This window comes from Eubalaena glacialis, chromosome 1, assembly GCF_028564815.1.
Source record: "Eubalaena glacialis isolate mEubGla1 chromosome 1, mEubGla1.1.hap2.+ XY, whole genome shotgun sequence".
In the NCBI taxonomy this organism is placed as follows: Eukaryota; Metazoa; Chordata; class Mammalia; order Artiodactyla; family Balaenidae; genus Eubalaena; species Eubalaena glacialis.
This window is the reverse complement of record NC_083716.1, coordinates 170123123-170150306: the sequence shown is the minus strand read 5'-3', so window position 1 is coordinate 170150306 and position 27184 is coordinate 170123123. Positions and strand designations below refer to the sequence as shown.

At 34.0% G+C, this 27184-nt stretch overlaps 1 protein-coding gene across 2 annotated transcripts in view; it reads right to left on the bottom strand.

Annotated features, from left to right (window-relative positions):
- Positions 1-27184, bottom strand: part of SLC4A10 (solute carrier family 4 member 10) — a 222397-nt gene that overhangs the window by 11804 nt on the left and 183409 nt on the right. For both annotated transcript variants that reach the window (XM_061200696.1, XM_061200686.1), the window contains 7 exons: positions 22985-23146; positions 21323-21436; positions 20140-20301; positions 12812-13063; positions 11342-11410; positions 5649-5822; positions 4704-4826 (listed from right to left, as the gene is read on the bottom strand). In XM_061200696.1, the coding sequence (XP_061056679.1) occupies positions 4704-4826; positions 5649-5822; positions 11342-11410; positions 12812-13063; positions 20140-20301; positions 21323-21436; positions 22985-23146 (1056 nt within the window). The remainder of the gene's footprint in view (positions 1-4703; positions 4827-5648; positions 5823-11341; positions 11411-12811; positions 13064-20139; positions 20302-21322; positions 21437-22984; positions 23147-27184) is intronic.

Here is a 27184-nt window from a genome sequence, read left to right as displayed (position 1 = left end):
TATATAAAATTACATCATGAATCTGAATTATAGTTTGTGATAGTGTAAAAAATACAATTCATATATTATGATACCTAACAAATGCTCTACCTTTAGTGAAATAGGTAACATCAGTTACTGTATCCATTTCTCATGTAAAGTCTGTATCTATGTAGGAGCCCTCAAATAGCTCAAAGTACCAACAACAGCAGCACAGAGCCAATGTTCATAAACATATCTATTGTATTGGAGAGAGAAAACATTCAGCAGTTTTAGAATTCATAGATCTTAAAAAACGGAAGGGACTTCAGAAATCAAGTTTAACCCCTTTATTTTACCCAAGAAGACAACAGGGCCTACAGAACCTAAGAAGTGTTTGATCATTTCCTTCCCCAATTACTAATAGAATAGATAACGCTACAAGCATCACACACACACACACACACACACACACACATATACATACACACTTATAATAATTTGTAAACCATAAAATGTTATATTTATAAGAGGTATTCCTTAAAATTTCCAATATGTAGAAGAGCCAATACATACAACAACTCACTTTAACAATGAAAACTGAAAAGAAAAAATGAGGAGGAGGAGTAGTCTGTATAGAATTCATATAGATAGATGGATGCAACATGTTTTTTCATCAGAATATTTGATTCAGTTTCTCTAATTGACTTATCTAAATTATTATAAAATACAATAATTCTTGGATTTAGAAGACTATATTCTGGTGCTGTAAAGTCTGTGGGTTTAGGAAAGGTCTTGTCTCAAATTTTAGCACACATCAGAATCACCTGGAGGTCTTGATAACACAGAATCTGGCCCTATCTCCAGAGTTTTGACTCAGTAGGTTTAGAGTAGGGTCCAAGAATTCAGATTGTAACAAGTTGACAGGTGTTGGCTGATACAGCAGAGGTCATGGGACTACACTTTGAAAACCACTGCTTGAGGAAGAAGAATATGCTTGCCTTGCTCTAAGATTCAATTAGAAATAACATTTGCCTGTGCAATAATTAGGCCATGCTTCCCAAATCCACAACCAATTCTGATCTTTCTGAGCAGTAAGACATGCTCTCTAATTTGTTTAATTGCACTTGTTTTTAGATTGCTTTTCCATCTTCTTGGCCTTGCTCATGTGACTGCTTCATACAGATCACAAGTCCCACTTGCCCCCCCTCCTTTTTTTCCCTATAGCATATATGTTAGAGTGAACCTCCCACAAACCACGAGGTGTCAATATCATGATCACTGCACAGAGTTGAATTTCCAGGATTTATCTAACATTAACCTCCTTCTCCCTCACCGAGGAGCAAACATTCTGCTGGGGCTTACTGCTTTAACAGCAGCCCTTTTGTCAAATGTGTACAATGTCCTAGAGAATACTGAAGTAGGAAGGAAAGCGTGTTGGTACTCTGAGCACATTTGGACATCCAGAATTTGATTCTGCAGTCTTCCCTTTACACAGAGCAATGTGCAAAATGTCAGGGTTCCAATATTCATTTCTATCCTGATTATAATCCTTTCTTTCTAAAAACTGAAGCATATGCATATGCATATGCATGAAGTACATGAAAATTTGGAACAGAAGCTCTGCGACCTTGGACTGGCCTGTGTAGCTATTTATTCTGCTTAACTCATTATTGAATTTTAAGGTCAAACTAATGTTTTCTCAGTGCCATAAGACCAGAAGTGGGCTACTGATAGTAAAACCTTGGATGATAAAGGTACAAGCTTGTAACTATCATCAAAAGGACAAGAGGTGAGCCTATTTTAAATTCAAGTCTCAGGGAGCTGAGACATTTCTGCTCTTTACCATCTTTCCAGATCACAATCAAAGTTACACAATTAATTTGAGTAATTGCAGAAATGCAACATTTTTTGGAGAACTTGTTCATTTACCACGTTAATGTACAATCTCTTGGAAGACTGGGCCTTGGTATAAGATGCCAAGTAAGAAGATCACATCCTTCAGTGGAGTCCATAGCCTCAAGCAAATGGAATACCGAGATCTGGGTGACCAAGTAGAAATTCAACCAGAATTCAAGTTTTAGTGTAATCCTTCTTAAATCTTCCTACTCTCTATACTGATCATATTCTTTTAATACTAATTCCAAGTTAGAAAGTTAATATCTTTAATTTAACTTTTCTCTCTCCACTTGTCAGATGGAGAATTATCTTTCTTTGCACTGGTCAGAACTATATTTTAATGTTCAATTATGGATTATTTCTTGACTGTATTATTTGTTTACTTGTTTCTTTCCATGTACTGAGGATCACATTAAAGTATCATCATATTAATCTATTTGAGAATTTAAAGGTCTGTAAACCTGCCTGATTAATGTATTACAAGGCATTTTCCCTTACTTTTTCTCATACTCCGAACCAAAGGATACAGCTGTAACTTTGCCTCAATAAATCTTTAATCTCTTTTTGAATCCTTTTAGAAAACTTGAGTTCTAGGAATTTTAGTAATATTTAATTACTTCTAAAATCTTTATATAATCAGAAAACAGTCAACACCCCATTGGCGTACAGTGGGTTTATAATATAAAAAGGTTAGAAGCTCATTACATAGCATCTCTGCCTATCTGAAGTTAATAAATTCCAAAATGGACATATGGCACACATACATATAAGTACCATACATATGCAGCTATGTGAATGGTTCTGGGCAATGGAAACGGCAGATTCTAATACATTTATGATTACTGTCAAATTTGTTCTCTCCTGTTTCACAGACATACAAAGGAAGAATCTGAAATTTTCTTTGAATGAAAAAAGGGAAGAATATTAAGCATAATATATTATATATACACATTATTTTTCTTTTTACAAAGTTTTAGAAGGGCAAGAATGTTCCATGGTACGGATATGGCCTAAGGAGAATGCTGTAAAAGGAATGATTGTATGCCTGGGGCTGTTGCTAGCTTATTCCTACAGAAGTAGTCGAGACATTTAACAGGAAGTCAAAGCAGGAAAATAAAGCAAAATTACATTTGTAAGTTACTGCATCAGCATACTTAACATTCTCATTATCAGAAAGACTAAGCGGAAGCTTGTGGTCAATGAGTTTTGTATTCAAAGTTGTCTTCCTTGGAATTTAAACCTTCTTAGAAATTGTTTTCAACACGAATAAATTTTAATTATGTCAAGCATGGATACTTCAAGGCTTTAGTGTTTCTATATTCTTGTGTCTATTTATTTACATTTATTTTATATCAAATTCTGTCATATTCTTCTTGAACAGTACCTGAGGATGAGAGCAAACCTTTACTAAAGCCCTAAAAACAAACAGAAATTATCCAAATATCCTAGTTAAGGCACTATTAAAAAAAAAACTCTCATACTTAAATGAGAATATATCAACTTGGAAAAATAGTTTAAGCACTATTTTTTAAAAATTCTCATACTTAAGAATATATCAAACTTACAAAAATAAAGAAACACGATAATTTTATAATGACATTTTTCACATTATATAAGTATTGCTAGAAGTATGATACTAAGTATGACTTCTACAACATTTGGGAAAATTGAAATAGTCATATAGAATTAAGATACATCATTACGATCAATCTCTAAATGTGGAATCCGTTGTCAGTAATAGGACAACATGGAAAAGTGAAGAAATGCCAGACAGTCATGTATTATGTAGACTTATCTGTAATCCATTAGACTCTGTGGCCTAATCTGGACTCATCTAATGGTTAAGTAAAACCTAAGACCATTGAAATGTTTGCAAACAAATTCCCTAAAGGAAAGAGGAATATACCTATGGTTTGAGAAAATACACACCACAGGTAGGAAACTGAATACATTTACTGACTGCCGTATAGGAGAAGAAAAAATGGAAAGAATAATGTGTAAGTCTCACCAAGTATTTTCTTTCATATTCATTTCCAGTTACATGAAAATTTTCTTCTTATATTTCACAATCTATGGACCCGATCATTCTGCTAAATGATGAACTTGTCATTTTTTTCATTTTTACTCTTTGTAGTTTTTACATACTTTAAAAATATTATGATGACTAGCCTTCAAAATAGACCCAGGCTTATACACGAATTTAAATAAGTCATAAAACTTAAAACCAATTGTTTTAACATATGAAACAGAATAGGATAAAACAGCAGTCTGTGAAAGTAATTAAATACCCAAAGTTTCTCTAACAACATTTACTCAATCTTAAAGCACTTTGAAAGCAAATCAGATCAATGTGTTTTCCTCTTAAGCATTTCATCTATTTCAAGAATAACTAATTTTATCTTTTAATTAGAATTAGAATCTTTTTATTAAAACTTTGTTCCCTAGGAAAATACCAACAGTAATAATCTTTTTTTTTTTCTTCTCACATATTCAACCAGAAAGCAATCATTGCATGATTATAATTTGGAAACAGTTAAGCATCAATAAGTTTCTGAAATCCTGAAGGGAGGAATCAGAAAAATAAACTTTGCAGTTATAAGGATAGTGAAGAACAAAGTATTTGCATATTTCATTAGGGTTTGGTTTACTCATGTAAGATATGTTCTCTCTCTGTTCAAGTTCCAGCTTGATGATTTTAAACATTAATCTCACAAAATAGTCCACCTGTGTTTGTTAGTAGTCACTATCTAAAGCTAAACACAAAAATTTAGCTTTGCAAAGAGCTATTACTGTGCAAGTGTTCCTTTTCCTTTTCTTTATAAGATACTGATTTTGCTCTGACTTACTTCTTTTTCAGCATCTTCTAGTTTCTTTTTCTTACTCTCAGGCATTAAATCATCCAACCAGCTGAGTTCCCGTTTGGTAAACAGAAAGTCCATCAGCTTTCTTACAAATACCAGAGCTAACACCTGAAGTAAATAATAAAACAGTTTAAGACAGAAAAAATATAAATGGGAGGTTTAGATTTGTTTGTTTTTTGGTACAAACAAGTCAACTTCAATTAGGGCTGAGATTAAAGTGAAATCTGAAGATATGTGTGTATAAAAGATATTGAGTGTACTTTGGCTTCCTTCACTTCCTTTTCTTACCACATCTCCAGAATAATGGCTATCATTTTACCCATTACACGAGTCATTTAAAGAAGCAATGAAAAAAAAACGATATATTTGACTGTTTCCTTAAATACACATAGTTAACATTAGTTTACATTAAACATTAACATTAACATTAACATTAAAATAGTTTACATTATTTTAAATGAACATTAAACCATTATTACCTATGCTGATGATATTTTAAATTACTTATAGTAATTCAAATTCACTTTACTTTTGAAGTATTTGAAACTGGTTTAAAATAGTTAATAAAATTTGATTTTATATACTCCAATAAAGATGTTAAAAAAATTTAATTTTAAAAATCCCCTTACATTTTCAAATTTGCTAGTATATCTTTAAAGTTGAATTTTGAAAGTTCACATTTTCCACCAACTTCAATTAATTCAAACTACTGCTAATATTCAGAATGATAGAGATGAAGCTAGTATGAATCACTGAAATTCATATATAATCTGAAACCCAATCTTAGTTACTAGTTTTAGTGGCTAAAGTTTATACCAAGATTTCCAAAAATTGTTCAAAATTATTCTATTGGTCCAGTTTGTTCATGGATTTTCAATGAGAGCAGAAAATCAGAGGAGGAGAAAAAGAGTTGAGTTAGAAGTTTCATACCATCATGGGAAAGACAATAGCAGCTCTTGAAACTTTTATTATCCACAAAAGGCCAAGGCAACTCATCTGAATAACTGTGAAGAGATGGACTTTTCGAAGTGGTACATGCCTTAGATATATAAAATCTGGTTGATGTTTTGCAGGCATCCAGAAGAGCTTTATTCTATCGAAGAACTAGAAGATAAACAGACTAAATTGCTTTTTACAGACAGCAATAGAAGTAGGACAAGTAAATGTATAATATGGTCCAATATATAGTAGATCACACTTAAGTTGACATCAGGACAGTGCTATTGTTAAGCGTACACTCTGAAATAATACAATTTCAGTTTTATAATATCCCACATTTTCTTGAATATGGACACAGGTTATAATTTAAAAGAGTTTAATAACATTAAAGCCAATGCTAAATGTTGCTCCCTCAGAGAGTATAGCCTTGAAAGAAAACATTATCATCATCACATCACAATTTCTTCTTTTATTTGCCCCTTAAGCACTAGGGTTTCCTGGACTCTTCTTTCCCGAATAGCTCATCCATACCCATTGTTTCAACTTTCACATACTTGCTGAAGACTCTCAGACCTCAACTCTACTTCCGCTCTGTCTGTCTTGAGCTCTAGACCCATATCCAGCTGCTGAGTAGGATGTTTTGACCTCCTTAGTTTGACTCTGCTGTTTCGGCCTTGCCACTTTGATCCCCAACAAGGTTTTGGTGCTGTTTCTAAAAATACAAACATCTTGGCCATAAAGATTTAACCTAGATGAATTATTGTTAATGAAGTATTTTTCAGAGCAAATTTTAACTCCGTTTAATTTCTTGATCAAATGTGATCTTCAATCACATTTTACTTATTAACAAACTGTACCGCATGTTAGCTTTATTTTATGTGGATCATTTTGTTTAATTTTTCTCAGGCCAAATTTTGCAGTTTTCAATATTTCCAACAAGAAGCGATGATTTAGAAAATGACAGTTTCAATCACTGTCAGTTCTATATCATACCATTTCTACAGGAATATCTACTATGCATTTTAAGAGTAATATTAGATTTAGTCCTTAGCTACTTTATATAAGAAAATTGTAAGCAATTCTCATCAAATATTCCAAAATTACTCTAATATGCCAAGGAACAAATGCCCATGAAGTCAAGTAAGTGTTAGTGGCAAAACATCATGTTTGTCCAATAAAGATGTTAAAAAAAAAAAATCATGTTTTACCAAAGCCTCCTCATATCCCAAATTCAACATAAACCCATCTTTCCTTTTGTGTGCCCTGTCTTACAGTGGAACATGACCTTCCCTCAGGCATCTAAACCAGAATCATACATAGTTTAGCCCATCCACTGTTCATTTATTTATTCATATTCATTTATACATTCCAAAAAATTTGTTGAAAACCTTCTATGCAGAGTACTAGGTGCTGAATTAGTTTCTGGTTTATCCCTCTCTATATTGTCCACAAATATTTCACTGGGTCTTTTTATTTCTACCTCCTAAATATCTCTTAAAATTACATGTCATTAAATAAATAAAACTCTGCGCGGTGGAGGTGGCAATAGGGAAGAAATAAAGTAAAATCCTTGGGGTTATAACCGAATGTTTCAATTTCTATAGAACTAATTTTTCCCAGCCACAATTTCTCCATTTGTGAAGTTATGTTATTGCATAAATGTACTTCAGCGTGTGAGTGCTTCACTTGTTATTGCTTAAATGGCACATTTGCTTTACTTTGGATTCCTGAAGTGCTGGAGTGAATATAAATGTGGTTATATATCAGAGTACAGAAACAGCATTCATGAGAACACTAATCTGTTTTTTCTGCCATGTTGCACAGTGAGAAGCCTAGATAAGTTTCTTAATATTACCAAACAGGTAACATATAGAGCCCTCCAACAAACAGGGTAAGAAATTAACATGCTTCTTGAACTGTTGATATTCAGCACATTTTTAATTATTATTACTCAAGTAATGATAATCATGATGAATGTATTCCGAGTTTTGCATTTGCCTTTGATCTTGTCCTAATATCAGTATCCTGTTTCCCCATCCAGTTAACCACAAAATACCAAATAGGAATTTCAACTCCCTGAGTTCTGGGCTCACTCAAATTTTCACTAACTCTGTTTCTCAGTGTGAAACCCTATTTGCTGTTTCATTGGTGCTATTTAGAACTCATTATACTTTTCTCATGGGCCTTTGATAATGTTTTCCTCAATTTTCATTTGAAAGATTCACACCCCAAATAATTCCAAAATTTGACATTCTTGTTTAGTTCCAAACCTCATGGGTAAAAAATCATGTGAGTGGAATTAGGGGGAAAAACCTGTTGCAGCCTATCAAAATGATTTTACTTTGTTTCTTTTTTTAAAATTTTATTTTATTTATTTATGGCTGGGTTGGGTCTTCATTTCTGTGCGAGGGCTTTCTCTAGTTGCGGCGAGCGGGGGCCACTCTTCATCGCGGTGCGCGGGCCTCTCACTGTCGCGGCCTCTCTTGTTGCGGAGCACAGGCTCCAGACGCGCAGGCTCAGCAATTGTGGCTCACGGGCCTAGTCGCTCCGCGGCATGTGGGATCTTCCCAGACCAGGGCTCGAACCCGTGCCCCCTGCATTGGCAGGCAGATTCTCAACCACTGTGTCACCATGGAAGCCCCTTTACTTTGTTTCTTAAACTTCTGCTGCTGTATTGATGTGAACCCGAGGCCTAATAATAAATACTTTTCACTTACGGTTGAAATTAGTACTCATGGAACCTTTGCCAAAGGCAAAAAAAACCCCCCAAAACCCAGCAAAACAAATAAACGAAACCTTTTCAATACTCTTCCCTATCTGCCTTACCAAACCAATTCTTTTAAAATATACTTTTCTTACATGAAGTTACAGCTGAGCAAATTAAATGTAGTTTGAGTAAAATTAAATTCATAACACTTCTCAACCATCTCCTTCTCCCAAGTTAATTTTACCCAGTGGCAGGATGAACAGAGTCATGCTATCTACTTTGGGTGTTCAGTGATCTTACAGTAACTTCATATTAAAGTTTTGCCTTGGTTCTGACATCCAGTAGTATCCCAAGGCCGAAGAGGTTTTCCTTCTCCCGAAGGCAGAAGCTGGTTAGTTGTTTATTCAGGAAAAGAGCTCCTGTGCTGACTGTCCCTCAGTGTTGAGAGTTTAGCTAAGCTATTCCATAGTGCTGCTGCCTCATCATCCATTTTGTTTGATCAAGCAGCCTGAGGTGACCTTAAACTACCCTAACCCCTCATGCAAGTGTACGCCTTAGACAGCTGCCTGCAGAGTCGCAAATAGATACAAGTTCCTGATGTAGCTTCTCCAACGGCCCTTGTGATCAGCAACCTCCCCTGCCTCCCACTGCCTTCTCCTTATACACCCCTTAGATAAGACTCCCACAAAGCTTACCAAAACCCTGCTCTTTTGATTTGAAGAGTCCAATTCGGCCTTAGCCCAGGAACCCCAAAGCACTCCACCCACTGACCCTAATAAAAGCATGTGCCCCAGGTCCTGTCTCCCTCTCTCTGACTTCACTTTGTCTGGACCTCCCCATGCGGCCCCTCAAGGCCAGGTACTTCCTGTGTAGTCCTGTGAGTGATAAACTTCTCTATTTCAGTTTCTCTTGTGGTCTGTTGTTGAACCGCAGTTCACCATCCAGCACCCTGTGCTCCACTTAAAAAGTGTTAATTTGACAAATTCATAGCACTTATTCAGATGACTTTTCCTCTGTAGGCCTCTGAATGGCAGTGAGTCTGGCTTGTCAAAGAAAACGTGGTAATTTATATTGTCTTTTAGCCAACAAAAACAAACTATACTTTACAATAAATAATCCTCAAAAGTAGTCTCTTTTTCAAGAAAATTTAAGTGTTCTGGAACAATAATGTTGTTATAAAACGAGATTATTCAAAGGCACATTTAAGTCGAAACCTGTGTTAGTTCCCTAGTGCTGCTGTGACAAATTACAACTTGGTGGCTTAAACAATAGAAATTTATTTTCTCACAGTGTGGAGGCCAGAATTCCAAAATCAGAGTGTTGGTGGGCCATGCTCCCTCTGAAGGCAGTAGGGAAGAAAATTTCCTTGCCTCTTCCAGCTTCTGTTGGCTCCTGATGTACCTTGGCTTGTGGTGGCAAAATTCCAATCTCTGCCTCCACCTTTATGTGGCTTTCTTCCCTATGTCTCTCTGTGTCCTCTCCTCTTCTTATAAGGACCCCAGTCATTGGATTTAGGGTTCACCCTAAATCCTGGGTGAGCTCATTTTGAAATCCATAACTAATTACACCTGCAAAGACTCTATTTCCAAATAAGGTCACATTCTGAGATTCCAGGTAGATATGAATGGGGGGGGGAAGAGGCACTGTTCAACCCACTACAGTAACATAAGCAGGAATAATTTGTCAACAGCCTCTGTAAAAATTTAGAATAATCTTGTGGTACTTTTGAAATGTGTCCACAAATTCTTTGGTATTATTCTCTTCAACAGATGGACTCTAATTTCCCTCCCTGTGCGTGCAAACTGGACACAATGACTTGCTTCTAACAAATAGAAAAAAAGTGGAAGTGACGGTGCGTGACTTTGGAGATTGTCATTAGGCACAGTGACTTTGCCCTCATTCTCTCTCGTATTGTTCACTCGGATGGAAGTTAGCTTCTCTAGTGTGAGGACATTTAAGTGTCTGATGGAGAGGCCTCCTACCAATAGCCAGAGAGGAACTAATGTCTCTTGCCCTCAGCTATATGATAAGCCATCTTGGACATACACCTTCTAGTCCTATTCAAGCCTTCAAATGACTGCGGCTCTTGTCCACATCTTGATAGCAACCACATGAGACATCTTGAGCCAGAATCACCCAGCTAATAAGTTCCCAAATTCATGACCCACAGAAACTGTGAGATAATAAATGTTTACTGTTTTAAGCCACTAAGTTTTATAGCAATTTGTAATGTAGCAATGGGAAATTAATACAAAAACTATATTTATTTAACCAATACTTAAACAATTAATAAGGTTTTCCTTATTAATTTACAAAATAATTCTATAAAGACAATTGTAATAACAACAGGAAAACAAACATAAAAGGAAAAAAAATCACCCAGGATCTTATTACCTTAATAAATTGTCTTTATTTCTCTACCTTCCTTTTTAATCCACCCACACTCACAGTTTTATAAACCTATCGTAGCTACAACTCGTTTTTCCACTTTTTCACTTTGCATTTCACTTTGTCATAAGCATTTTTACTGTTATTTTTATAGTCATCATATTTATCAATTTTAAATTAATGTACCTTAGATAGCTTAATTATTTTACTGCTGTTGAATAATTGGGTTGTTTCCAATATTTTGATAATATGTGTTACAAGGAACATCTTTGTGCAAAATATTTTTTCTGTTTTCATAGATAGATGTCCACATACATGATCACAGTATCAAAGATCAAAAGTATTTGGATATATTTTTAAATGTACTGCTATCTTTTTCTAAAAGGATTATAAAGTCTAAACCTTTTACAGTTTTAATATACTCATAGTAAACAAAAGTACCCTCAGATTATGAACCGGTTTGAAGAAATTTAATTGTAGTCTGAAAGCTGCTCCTCAGATAATGGCATTTTTTTAGCTACCACATGACTTAGCATCAACAGACCTTAAGATAAGTCATCGCAGATGTGCCTGTATTACTGTAATTTACCTGAATTCCTTTTAGTGATGAAGCACCCATATAAAGGAACACTCCATATAGCACTGGCATAGGAATAAACTGTAAAAGAACAATTAGAAAAAAGGCACAAGTTATTTTCAAATATAATGTGGTCAATATATTCTGCACTTCCAAAGAAAAACACAGAAAAATAAATAAATATTTTAGAAGCAGTATAGGGCAGAGCCAGAAGACATGGGTTAAAATCCCAGCTCTAAGCACTTTTTAGCTGCATAACTTTAGGTAAGTTACCTAAGCTCTCTGTGCCTTAGTTTCCCAATATCTAAAAAGGGATAAAAATAGGTCTGTTATAAGTATTTAATAGGTCAAAACCAAAAAAACACATATGATATGTAATAAACAATAAATATTAACTGTTATTATTATGCTGCTTTAGGGAAATTTGAATTTTGTTTCACAATGGTAAGATATTTAGATTAAAGGTGAAGAATGGAGCTAACATTTAAACATTGTTCCTACATTATACCAGATACTTGTAAACATGTGGATCGTTCAATTTTTCTCTTTTTATTGGAATACCTCAGCATCATTTTTTTCTCTGTAATTACTTATATAACATAGAAATTAGTTCTTGCAAATTGTGTAAATTATTAAATAAAGGTAAACTTGTATAAATTATTAAATAATTCAATTAGAATTTTCAAATTATGGACAACTAAAATGAGTTATAATTTAAAATACAATTAACACACCTTTGAAATACCTGTCAAAATTATATGACAAAACAATTACTCTTTAATGCTCTTTAAAATGGATTCAACTATTTTATTTTATTTTATTTTATTTTTTTAAGGATAGAAGTGAGACATACTTTATTTCATAAATTGAGATTAATTTTATATACAGAAAAATAGCTGTTAGTAAAACTATGCTGGGGTTTAATAAACCCAAATACATTCAGAAAGTTCAGGATTCAACTACTTGAAACATAAAAAAATAAGTATGTATAATAATGATGTTCATGTAGTAGTTTTATGAAACATTTAAAATACAAAACTGCATATGTGGCCATGGCCATGACATTGCTTATCTCTGCACCTCCACCTTATATTAAGTAATATTAATTGCAAATATATCTGTCCACTTACAAGAAAATAGAAACTTTATTTTGTGTAGGCCTACAGTAAACTCAGGTCGCAGGTCAGTCAGAGATGAGTGACTCTTTCCCATAACCTGATTTTCATTTCAAAATTACAATAATAATTTCCACATCAAATTTTACTCTGCCAGATTAATTTTTTTTATGTATTTAGGGATTCTAAAATATAGCACATAATTTCCCTTGTTAAGAAGCTATATAAACATGGTAAAAAAAATTCATCACTTTCATCACATGCCATACAATATTTACAAATTGATGGCTTAGATTCAAATGAAATTTCTAAACAATAATAAATATATTCTGCCTTCTCGCAAATTCATAAAGGCAGATTTCATTACCTTCAGAATACTGGTCATAAAGACTGATGAACCCATAAGAATAAAAATCATAAGCCCAGTAACCCTTTGCTCCCGAATGCCAAGAAATTTGGGTTGTTCTCCTGGAGCTGAACATTCTGATTCCAGTTTTAGGCTGTTGACATGAGTGATGGAGAGGACAGTGGCAGCCACAAACCACGGCAGGCCCATGATGGAGCACACACCAAGCATGACAGCCACCATTAATAGATCCAGATGGTACCCACAACCTTTCTGTTAAGAGAAAGAAAAGAGGATTCTCATACTACCTGAATTTGGCATAGAGACCAATGACACCACCACCATGGAATAGTAAAGAATAGAAAAGAGATACTATCTTGAATCTTGTATAACTGATTCTAAAATGCAAAATAAATTAAAAAGATAACAGTCTCAAAATATACAATCCACTTAAAGAAAAGTTGCAGGTGTTCCTACTGCAATTATGATTAGAGTGGCTTCTACATATTTTAATAGGTTTAATGTAATTCTGGCTTAATGGCACATTAGTTTCCATTCTATTTCTATTGAATAGGTAAAGTCATTATCAAATACAGTCACTTCACTTTGGTTCCTTAAATGGGCAGGTTAATTTGCAATTCATATGTCTAGTCTTTCATCATTAATTCATACGAAAAATATTGAGCACCAATTACATACCAGGCATCAGGCTGAGAAAACAAAGTAAGGGCTGTGTCCACAGCAGAGCTAAGAATGGCCTGGTGGTGACTAGAAACCACTTCCTGACAATACCCAAGAAGCCTTTCTGCTAAGATCTCCTAAAGAAAAACTCTTCTTAAACCCTCAGTTTCCAATTGCCCTGTTTTGTCTCAGTGGCTGACTTTTACTGGGAAAAATAATATCATAGAACCTGAACTTCCATATATACTCATTTTTATCTTAATATATTACTACTGCATCTTGTTCTCATCTGTTTCAGTTTCAGCCCTGGAAAAATTTGGCCTCTCCTTTAAGTGATAGTATTTGTGTTTTCTATCTCCTCTATGATCCTCCTGTGCTGTCACTGGCCTCCAGATGTTGCAAACTTCGGAGCTTTCTTGAACCAGGCAGGAAATGTAAATGAGGAAAAATGGGTGCAAGGGACCTGTGGAGGCGTGGGGACCTGGAGACTGCTCCCTAGGGGAGGGTGATGAGCTAAGAGTTCCCTGAGGAGACAAATTGAAGAATGGGGAAGAACCGAGTTACCCTCTTCCTCCATCCCCCATAGGAAATTGACAGTGTAAAGCCTCAGAGGCAGCAAATGTTACTTTACATTCCAACTCTTAATGACTACTTCATGAGAGGTAGTAAGGGTATAAGTTCTGGAGATAGGTGGCCTGGAATCAAATGCTGGCTCAACCAATGATCTTGAGCAAATCATTTAACTTCTTGTGCCTCTGTTTCCCTACCTGAAAAATGGTGATGATAACAGGAGACATCTTGCTGGGTTGTTGTGAGAATTAAATAATTTGCAAATGATTTTGCACATCATTTAGAACAATGTCTGATATATTAGTAAGTACCCAGTAAATGTTAGGGGCTATTATATTCTAGCAGTTGAACAATACATTTTTCTTTTGTACTCACTTGTTTCAAGGATCCTCAGTAAAAATATATAAATGTTTCTTAAGGGCAGGTAAACTTATCATACAATTTCTCAGCGTATCTCAGTTTTTAGTGCAATCATCGACATACAATAAGCAATCAAAAAGTTACAGACTGACTTTTTTAAAAGGAAATATGCATTATTGAAACAGTTTTTAGAATCAAACAGGTATAATTTTAAAATAAATACAGCTGTTAAATTTATTATTATGAACACAAGCAAAAATTACCAATTATTCTAGAGGAATAATTTTGGCTTTTCTTACAGGCAGTTTTACCAAGCTGCAAGCAGTTTCTAGTTAATCTGAAAGCTATTATAGCCTGGAGGGTGAAACATACTGAGTATTTGATGTGTATTTGTCATGGCAGTGTTTTCTTTCTGCTATTTTATTTTGTTGTTTTATTAAGAAAAACACCCTTAAAATCGGTTGTATTTCCTTCCCTTTCTGCTTATCCCTGCCAAATTATAAAAGTGTAGGAGATGACAGTGAGGAGAAAATGAGAGATACCACATAAGGACCTTTTCCTCCTGCATTGTCACCAATTCTGTGGCACCCCCTCCTTGGGTCAGCTTAGCTGGGGCAATGCTCCAGTTCACCCAAATGCCTAAACTCAATTTCCCTTGTGAATATGACTCTAGAAACTTTTTTTGCTAGTAACTCGGGAGAGATTTTCATTATTAAGAGATGGAGGGTGGGAAGAGAAACACCCTGGTGTCAGCATGACCAAAAAGGTGTGACTAGCTTCACTAGGGCCATACTCCGGTCCCCTGGTCCTTTTGCAGAACATTTTGGAAAATGTAGTTGCATAGAACTCAAATTTTAGTCCCATTAAAGGACCACATCTTAACCAGTTAGAGGAGTGTTTTGTCCTAGGAACTCTGGAGTGTGAAGAATATAGAACAGCGAAGGACCTGACCCTTAAGCTTCCACCGCTGAGGCAATACAATATGAATGGTGCCCCCTGGGCGGTTTTGCAAAGTTGTGGTACTGCTAAGAGAGAATGGAAGAGGTGCTAGTAGCTGAGAGGTAAACATTAGAGGAGGCAAAGGACATGGGGCCTTGAGAGTCAGGCTTGCGCGTTTAGTACACCCTGGACTCTCCCAGGGTCCATGCTCCCTATGGCTTAATAATATGAGGAAGGCCTTCTTCGTGAGAGCGATTTCCTACAGCTCTTGTCTTAGTGTTTTAAAAATATGATACAAATGTAAAACAGTGGGATTCTAGATTGCAGAAAGCAGACAAAATAATGCTTTCCGAGGGAATAATTTCCCTTTTAAACTTAGAAAGCTAGCTTTGTAAAGACCAAGTAGATAATAAAAACAAAAATACAATTTCCCCCTGATTATGTTATACAACAATGGGAGCATCTTAATTTAATGTGCATCAAGGGAAATAAAGCAGTTCTGGCACTTCCACTAATTAATCATTATCCTTCTTCTTGCCTTTCATTTAAAATGTCTTTAAAAACATGGTCTTTGTAACCATATTATTAGCTGATAGGCATGCCAGCCAAAGGGAAGTATCCCTTTGTCAGAGAGAGAACTGTGCACCTTCTAACATATTTCTGTAGATTTTTTTTCTGAAATAAAGACAGAACCAGAGCTTCTATTCTCACATTCATCCATGAATCACGGGAAATGGACATATGGGAGGAAAAGGGAGCATAGCAACAGGTGATGCTGCACCAGACCCCACTAAAACCAACATGCAGCAAGACAAGAGGCCAGCCAAGAGGACCATCTGATACCCAGATGCCACTGCTGAAAAAATTCATCTCAGAGCTTGGCAGCAATTTCCTGCATCTGTCAAGTTAACCACATAAAAGACTATAGATTGACATGAAGAACCAGGCTGACAAAGAGGGCAAAAAAGAACATATCAAATGCCATAATCATCAAGAGAATGTAGTGCCAAATGAATGTTGCAAATGCATCCATTTACTCAAGTGATCTGGAATTGTATTGCTGTTTATTAAAAATGATGTCAAAAGAAGACTGAACTGTCTACAGAAACATGTAGAAAAGCCCACGGTTGTATCTTAACAGAAACTTTCTTTTCTGAAAGATAATATCTATCTATCCACTTTTAGAGAATGTACTTTTTTTAAAAAGTGGATATTTTTAATGCTTTTCAAAGGGATTCAGTTAACCAATGCTTATTCCACTTCTCTAGGGAAGAAACAAACAAATGAGAAATGCTAGAGAGAGTATGAATATACGTCTATATACAGTATAGATGAAATCTGCATTCTCAAGTTTTTACACTTGCAACTTCTGATACTTTTGAGTGACCCAAAGGATCATGAGGTGCAGTGAGTTAGTTTTGCTAATCTTGAAATTCTTCATTCTGAGGGAGGAGTTAGTCACTTAGCCTGTGAGTTAGGGCTAGACTCTTCAGCTCAACACAGCTTTATTACATATGCAGTAACACTCACAAAATGATAAAGAGATTTTTAATGGCAGGAAAAAATCCTCTAAAAGAAAACCAACTACTGGATTTGGTAATGGAAGTGAAGAAAAAGTGAAAAGATCTAAAATACAAGTTTGGGAGAGATAAAGAATGAAATGATGAATTTCTAGGTGACTCGGATATGTGATGTAGACTTAGATACATGATGTGGCCTCTACCAGGTGCTTGATACAGAAGCTAGAAATCATCATTCATTAAACTATCTCAGGGAATGCTCCAACCAAGGCAAAAATGGGTTTTCAAGGGAGAAAAGAAAATAAGTAAAAGCTGAAAACGTGGTTAACTTGTGGTCTGGGGATATATTCAAGAAACATGTGTCTTTTTGTGACAATGTGGTTCAAGTTAAAGCCAGAGACTGTGCAAACACTTCAGGGAAGCAACAGGCGGGAGAGCGGCTATGGAACAAACCATTACTCTGAGTAAAGAACATTCTGAGAAAGTGATTTTTTGCTGTTATTAACAGGAAAATCAGTAGCAGCAGACCACACTGTAGTGAAGCTTAGAGAAGACAAGGGTTAAAGGCCAAAAAAAAAAAGTGTTCGGTGTAGATAAAATATGTCTTCACTAGAAGGAACTTACTTTGCAAATATCCATATCCAAGGAGGAGAATGGGGTGTTCAGACTCACAGTGGCCAAGAAAAGACTAACTCTTCTGCTTGTGGCAATGTAGCAAAGTTTATGATTAAGCCAGATTTGCTGTTTACTAAATCCAGGCTATTAAGGGGTAAAATATGAATCTTTTGATTACATAGCCATTTGTACAATAAAAAGTAATGTACAAATAATGTAATATAGTTTAATAATATAGTCTCAAGTTTGTTTCAGTGACAAAAATATTAAATGCTTTAGTTCTACATTTAATTTTATAAATGCAGATACTTGAAAGGACCACTTAAAGAATGCTTTATTATATTTTAGCTATTCTATACGATATGTAAAGGGGAGGTAAATATAGTATATTTGTTGATCTGGAGCTTTGGAAAGTCTGTGAATGTCAAGGGCCTACCATGGGCTCATGAAGAACAAGGAGCAAGCAATATGTGATTTATAAGGTGGAGAGATCTGGAAACAGCAAGCATACAGGACAGCCAAAAAGGTAACATCACCCTGGGCAATTCTTCATTTACTTCCACATTCTGTTTTAAAGATTCCACTAATATTTCGAAAAAAATTTTACAAGGGAAATTTCTCAGTGAAATCAGTGATATTTCTGTCTAATTATAAAAGCCAAAAAAAAAAAAAAACCAAACCAACTTCCTTTGAAAGGGAAACAATGATTACATAGCTTACTTTCTTTCTAAAACAGGAGTCTTTTAGTTCATTTTAAAACATATGCCATACAAGGAAATATATATACTGCCATTAAAAATGATAATGCAGATTTATATTTATATTGTTGGCATTGGATAATTACCATTATAATGCTCTTATGTAAAAACAACAAGCAACATATGTAGTATGAAAATACATATTTCGGTATATAATAAAAACAGAAATGGGAAAAATAGAGATGTTTTCAGTTTTAAAAAATAAACTGGTGTCTAGGAAAAATGTTTTCCTACTTCTTAGAGAGTAGCAGACTAACAGCATTCAACATTAAGTTCTTAACACCGGTTTTATAGATCTACTTAATCAACTACATAACTTTAATAATTAAGTTGTGGTGGTATTTCCTTTTGCAGAAGGCTGATATTTTAAAAGCAAATAATATTTTTGAATGATTGATATTAAATAAGTTGACTACTAATTTGGAAATCTGAATTTCTTGTTTTGAGAGCTGTAAATGATCCAAAGTTGCTAATATTGAATAATGTAGTTCAGCAGTATTTTGGAGCCAGCTCATACAGACTTATAAGAACCAATTGTTTAATTTTCAGATTTTTTCCTGCCAATTGATGTCACTTTGGTAGCTTGAAATGGGCCACGATGGGAGTATTCATATCATGAAAATCTGCAAACATTATAAATCAGGGTATTTCTTTTTATACACAGAGGACTGGTTGTTAAACATGTACCAGCACATCACTGGTCTAGTTCCTAAGGCTTCATGTGATATTTTTGTAGAATACATCTTTAATAATCAAAAAAATTTTTGACAAAAACAAGAAGTGAATATGAACTCATTTTAAAAAAGGTTTTGAGCATGCTTAAGTTACTTTCTACAAAGAGAATAAAGAATGCTCTTTAAGAGAGACACACATTCTCCCCAATATAATAGACAAAATTCCTTTTCAGTAAGATTTATTACAAATAACTGTGCTTTCTTATACTTATGTCATTACTACTTCCCATCAAATAGTTCAATCAATCTGATTTTTAAATCTTTCTAACAAACATACTTAAAAATTCTATAAAATATGATTTCTGTTGCTCTGACAATGAAACTTTTCCTAGAGTTTAAAGAGTATGTGAAGATAGCTGGCAATTATCCCATGATACCAGAAAAAACAAGATTGTGCCTGTTCTGTTTTTGTAAGGTTTGATTCAGAGTACTTTTAACCATTCAATGATTTTTTTGATTTTATTTAACATATTCCTATAAATGATAGTGCTCACATTACACATCTCAGACAAATTGCACACCAGTGAACAGTTAATTATTTACAGTTGCAAAATGGCAGGGTCAGAATATAATAAATAAGATACATTCATATTTATTCTCTTTGTAAAAGAAAGTCATTAAAATCTGCACTAAAACTCAACAAAGATGTCACAAACTATAACATTTATGACTGGGTTTTGATGTCCTAGACATTATAGATGGAGGAATGACTAAAGAAAATGAGAATTATTTGAAGATGTAATTTGTTCCAAAATGAATGCAATCTAATAGACATACTTAGGGTCAAATAGAGAAATAGAAGAATCCCAGACGTAAGACAAATTGGTAAAAGCTACACTTCACCGAAATACACTATTTCATTACAATGTGTTAAACATGGTAAAGAAAGCTAAAACTTTGGCAATGTTTTTAAATGTTAAGTCCTGGAGGTAGGGTTCCAGAGTTCAGAGCTCAGCCAAGTGCTATAAATTAATTAATTAATTAATAATTAATTAATTAATTTTAAACTTATCATAAGACAAAGTACCATGAATATAGAAAATAAAATTATGGATCTGAAAATATTTTAATATTTCACTATGCAAATGACTATAGAATACAAAGTATAATAAACATCAATTGACATCAGTTGAATCACAATGATTTACATTAAAATGGATGTTAAAATATACCTTTAGCTTATGCTCTTTTCTGTTGATGATGACGGCCGTAATCTGTTGGTCCATAAAAATTAGAATAGTACAAAGTAAAGCTGGAATAATAGCAGCTATTACTGTCCACCATGGATTTGGACCTAAAGGTGTAACAAACCAGCCACGATCATCTCTTGTGGGCTGTGAAAAATTAAAGAATGCACAGTTATTAACCGGATTAATGAATACCTAATCAAATTAAGTCTTACAGATAATACCAGGAAAGCCCTAATTATAAACTGATATGCCAAGTGAATTATATATTTAATGATAATAATATTCACAAAGCATTTATAAGGTACCAGACACTATTCTAAGTGCTTTAAATATTTTAACTCATTTTTTTCTTCACAACAGTCTAAAGAAGATACAGATAAGGAAACTGAGGCATAGAGAGGTTCAGTAAATTTTTCAAGGTCCCAAAGCTAGTAAGTGGTGGAGATAGGATTTCAACTCTGACAGACTGACTCACAAATTTGTGTTCTCAATCAATACCTATATTAAATAAAATCATATTAATATTTATCATTTATGATTGGCAAATTTATTTACATTTACAAATATCACATTGACCACTGTGTATAACTCTTATTTTAGATGTGTATCCAGGTCACTATGTAAAAATGTCTAAAAGACGTTTGGTCACATCATGGGCTCAGGGAAAGGTTCAAACATGGCTGGTGCCTGAGATGAGTCCCAAAGGAAATCATTTTGACAATTCTTTGAGAAGGCCCTAGCTCTTTTTGATAGATGAGAAAACAGGCTCAGACACGTTAAGTAACTGGCCCAAGGTTGCATAGTTAGTAACATGGTCTGAACTCTATTCCAGACCTAATTTTATCTGTTTTCAAGCCCTATCCACCGTGCATTACCCTTACTTTCAAAATGCTTCCTTATCTTTTAAGAATATAGATATTCCCACTGGAATAATTGACAGAAAATTTTTTCAAGCTGCCTCTAGGTTTCTATTTCTGTCATTTCTATTTTTTTAATATTAGGCCAAAGTTTTAGTCATGCTGTGGGCATTTTATTTACTGTTATATTAATCTATATTCTTTATATTTTCATGAAAATCCCAAGTACTAGGGTTATAGCCATCATCTGAATAAAAATTAGACCTACAGAGTTGGAGAGATGATAGTAAATCCTATGATAACTTCACCTTGAAAACACTTGGTACTTGTAGTTTTGGAGATGGGATCCCAATGGCATAGTCAATTAAAACCATACACAGAATCGTAAGAAAGACAGCAAAGTCGCTCACTATGGATCGAACCTAAACATAATGAAAACACTTGTCACTTGAAGGAACTATAAATAGTGAAGAATACTCAAGAACATAATCTAGAATCACACTTTATAAACACTTTATGACATAATATCATAATATTATATTTTATGCAGACTATAATATTACTACTAACTCTTGTCATATTTATATTTATGTATCTCTGTCATTAGGATGAATACACACTCAACATTTTCAAAATGAGGCACTATGGAATAGCTACAATGGTGATTGTGCTGTTTTCAGTATTTATTTAAAATCTAAGTTTATTATGGGAATCTTGCGTGATACAATAGCACTACATCAGCAGTGCTGATAAAAATCTAAGTTTATTATGAATTCCAGTATGTGAATATTTATTTCACAGAATAAGGTTGCATGGCTAGAATTTTGCTATATTTTAGTACTCTTTCTCACGTAGGTAACATTTTAATATGATAAACCTGAAATACCATAAAATAAAATTATCTATTTTTATTGAAGAAGCATAATATTTTAGTTAGTTTATCTGAGCTACAAGTATGGCAGCAGGTAATGTGCACAACAGAGTAAGCAAATTTAAAAGTTATTCTATGTAAGCCAGTTTTTAAAGCCATTTCTCTTTTATAAAGCCTTCATTGAGAAAAACTCTTAAACAATAATCAACCAGATCTGCCTTTTATTAGGCTGCCTTTATGACGCACACACAAACACATACAAAATGCAGGAGTTTGATACAAAAAAAATAATTCTGTATTAATCAAATTAAGCTCTGGGGGGAAAAAAATGAATCTTCCACCTTAGGGAAGGAAGAGGTAAGAAAAACAGAAGTTTCTCTCAAACAACAGTTCTTAAAACATTTTCCCAGAGTAGAATTTTCATCACAATTTTTAGCTCATTCCTAAAAAGCTTGTTTTCTTGTTTCTTTTCTTTCTTTTTCTTTTCTCCTTCCTTCCTTCCTCCCTCCCTCCCTTCCTTCCTTCTTTTTTGGCTGAGTCAGACCTTATAGGTGTTACTTTGCAGTGTTAAATATTGAACTAAGCTGTTTCTCTGTTTACTTTCCTTTCCAAATATGCAGATGCAAACGTGGTGGGTTAGGCGGAGGGACTGACACTTTAAAAATGAAAAAGAGGGTAGTGTTCCAATGAGTCTTGCAGGGCTTTCCCAATTACAGAATGTAATGGTGGCTCCTATGAGGTGTCTGTCAGGCTGGAATAGCTCCCACTGTTCGCTGGGCAAGAAAGTGACAATCAGTAATGCAGTGTGTGCTTCTGAGTTCCAAAAATGAAAGTGGGAAAGTGGGAGTTTATCTCTGGGATTTGAAGTTAGGAGATAAGCCTGGAGGGAACGTGTACTCCTAGCACTGTATCACAAAATGCTTTCTCTTACCTCCCTCACCATGCCCACTCCTAATCTGGCAGCTCAATCACACAAAAATCTTTTAGTGGCTCCTTTAAGGACAGCGATAGCTCTTTCTTTTGTCCTAAAACACACATGACTCCATAGCATGCTTTATGTTGGTTCACATTTTGATCAGAAAAATTGTAGTCTAAGTACCTTGGTTGGAAAATAGCGGCTAGTCTTGAACTGCTTCAGTGTGGCTGACAGAGTAACTGTGGAAAAGAACAGGATCACTGACCAAAATAGAACATCTGGAACATATGGGTGCTCGTGGCCACAGGCTCGTCCAACATACTCTCCATGCAATGATTTGCATTCCTGCCAGAGGAAGTAAAACAAATGGAGCTATTAAGAAAAAAAAGGTGGACACGTTTCTTTCAGAAAACTAACATCTTAAGATCACTTGCGGTTGAGTTGCTGAAGTTGTTCAGTTATGGCTCCTATTTGGATAGGTAGTGAGCAATATGAACCACTTCTAAAATTCTTGCCTTTTCAAATTAAGTTTAAATCTATAAAACTAACTGATTTATCAATCACCGTCTTAATTAATTTTCACATCAACCCTATAAAATAGGTAGTTGTTATTATTTCTATTTCATGTCTGAGGAAACTGAGGTGTAGAGAAGTTAAGTAATTGGTTATGGGCTCATGGCAGCAGAGTTGTGATACAAACATGATGCCTTTGGTGGGAATATTATTAAAGAAGAACAATGATTTTGTAGAATTATCTAGTCCAAAAGCTCCCAAGAAAGGTGAGAAAAGCAACAAAAAACTATGATACATTATTACTGGAGTGAAACTGAAAGTCAAAGATGGGGCTCAAATTTAAATTATAGAACAAAAGAGAAAAAGTTCGTATAGGAGCAATGCAAAGTTCATATTTACTATGACTTCTTCAAGGTCTTTTCTTTTTTTTCCTGGTACATATTTTATAAGCCTCTGAAGGATCATTTCTAATTGCTGCCTTAGCCATGAGGTGGCAGCAAAGTCAAAAAAATTTCCTTTCTTGGAGGAAAAAAACTGAGCATTTTAAACATTAATATTTTGAAATTAAACCTTTTTAAAAACGGTTTGCTTTTTACTATTTTAATGTAAAGATTAGAACACTAAATTTTAATTTTTTATTTCAAAACAGAGAAAAGAATGGTTTAAGTGATCCAGTGACCTTGTTAGTACTTGAGATATCTGGACCTGAACAGAAACTGAATTGTGCCATATACTTAAAGATCTTAGAGAAAAATATGGACTGACGGACTGATCACCAACAGAGACTGTCCAATGAACAAAGCTTCAGGCCCTGGAGTCCTTGTATAGCAGAAAACAAATACCTTCAAAAGATTCTAGACTAAATCACAGATTGTTACATGGTTATCCAAAAACAAACTAGTAAAATCTACTTGGGGCAGCTACCCCCAAGGCTAGGATTCTTGAGAAATATTGTTTGTGTACTTTATAATTATCTAAAACAATTCCATTCCCTTTTCTAATCTAACTGCAAATGCTACATTCTTTGCTAAAGTTGAATTCCAATTATCTATGTTAATATAGAGCACAATGACTTGGCTAATTGAGAAACCAAAGAAAAATCCCCCAGGCCTTAATTATAACTTTAATTTTCCTTCTCTCAAAACTCTGTTAAAATAGATAAAGTAGCAAAAATGAATCCTTGAATTTTTTAGTCCCATCTCTTGCCCCTTGTCCAGAGATACTAGTATAACAATTACTAAGCAAAGTAATGGTTAAGAAGAATGGATAAATAAAAAGAGGAGCTAGAAGCTCTGTTGTAAACACATTATCTAAATATTTGTGATCAGTCTTTTGTGCAGATACAAAAGTCCTCCAAGTCTTGGACTTGGCTGGGTCTTGTTCTCAATTCTTAGGAACATAGACACCATTTAAAGGATCACTTAACTGTCTTACAAGCTATAATACATTGCCAATAGCTTGCCTAGTTACTTTAATTCAAAACAAATTTGAAAAGCGTATTTATTTTTTCTTCCTTTTAGGGGGACAGTATGCTATTTAAAAAGGAAAAATTGTGAACTACTAAATTCTACATTTATTTTCTGGTTTATACTAACTGTACCTTTAACACACACACACACACACACACACACACACACACAAAACAAGTCCTGAGATTTGGAAGAGAAAACTAAATCCAAATCCTGTTCTCTTATTTTGAGTCTCACATATGGTTTCACTTACAAAAATGAAAAAATGCTTGTTGACAAACTCATTTCTACTAATTATTCTTCAACACGTTCTAAGTTTCAGCAGTGTTATAAATTGGTAAAAATTAAGTTTGATAAAATAAGAAATTAAAGTTGGCATTAGTGTCCTGCCCCTTACTTATATATAAGCTAAATATGTAATACTGGCACTAAAACATTTCTTAACCAATTGCTAGTTAATTGCTTGTGAATATTTTAAACCTCGCCTAGGAATTCCTTTATAATGACAGATTTTGAGATACTGCTAAAAATATATATAAACATAGAAATCTAAGTATTCTAGCTTGCTATAAAACACTTGAATTAGGCATTATTCACAATAGCCAAGATATGGAAATAACCTAGATGTCTGTCAATGGATGAATGGATTAAAAAAATGTAGTATAAATATATAACGGAATATCATTCCCTTAAAAAGGAAGGAAATCCTGCCATTGCAACAACATGGATGAATCTGGAGGACATTATGCTGACTGATATAAGCCAGACACAGAAAGACAAACACTGTATGATTTAACTTACATGTGGAATCTAAAAAAGTCAAACTCAGAAGCAGAGAGTAGAATGATGGTTACCAATGGCTGGGGAGAGGGGAAAAATGGGGAAATATTGGTCGAAGGGTACAAAGTTTCAGTTATGCAGGATGAATAAATTATGAAGATCTAATGTATAACACGGTGACTATGGTTAATAATATTGCATTAAATAATTGAAATTTGCTGAGAGAGTAGATCTTAATTGTTTTCACCAAAAAAAAAAAAAAAAAAAGGTAACTATGTGAGGTGATGGATATGTTAATTAGCTTGATTGTGGTAATCATTCACGTCGTATACATATACCGAAACATCATATTCTATACCTTAAATATACACAATTTTTATTTGTCAATTATACCTCAATAAAGCTGGAAAACAAAATAAACCAAAACAAGACATTTACATTAAATAGTAAATTTGTGATTTGAGACTATTTTTCAAAATGATCATTAAATATTTATTGAACACTTACTATGCATACAGCTGTTTGGGAGAATCAAAGAAAGCTAAAGTTCTTTGCACTTGCTGAGTTAGCAAGGTATAAATTACAATTTATGAGATATGTAACAATTCAATTAAAAATTATCACGTGAATAATATACAAAGTAAATATTACATGACTATTTTTACAAAACTAGTTATAATAGCCATTAGCACAGTGCTTTATTAATACAATGTTTTTGGTGATGTTAATGGTTATTCTGAGGAAAGAAAACCCAGAATAACAATTAAGACAAAAAAATTTTATGGCCCTCATTGACTTAAAAATTGTAAGATTTTTTCATTATGTAGCATTTCCTTTGGTGATAAATGCTATTTCTGGTCAAGATTAGCAATTACCTATTGCAAAAACTGCTTTTAACTAATGAAAAATAATATGAAAATTTCTGCCAGAATGTTAACTCCTAGTACAGAACTTAAAGAAAAAAATCACAGTGCTAGATTTGCTTTGATTGCAAAATATTTTTCACTGTACTCTGCTTGACCCTAAAACTTCTAATATTTAAAATTAACTCATGGCTAGCTAGATCAATTGTGCTATGAGTCTCTTTGAAAGTTATGATTCAGGGTTTGCTACTACATGGAATGAATATTATTATTTAATATTAAATTATTCAAGACTATAAAACACAGAGTAAATTATCATGTTAAATAATTTAGAGATGAGATTATTGGGTTACTGCATTGTAGGGGACACCAAGATGAGGGACAAAAGCAAGGGACTCAAGACATAATATCTTTATAGTTTACAAAAGGGAAATATAAATGGAAGATGCACTGCTGAATGGATCAACCACAATCCCATGTCTAAATTCTGAATAACTGTAGCATTCTTTCTTGTTCAGCTCATCATTTCTTTTATTGATCAATTTAAATGGCTCTCTGAAAGGAAACAGTTTGGTAATGTTATTTTTTCTAAGGAAAAATAGGACAGAATAAATGTTAACTATAACAGAAGAAAACAACAAAAGTAAGTGAAGGCTTATTTTAGAGCAAATGACTAGCATAAGAGGAAAGGTAGTAAAATATAGGTCAAGATAGAATTTTAAACAGAAGGTAAGTAATTTGATTTTGATTCTGAAAGA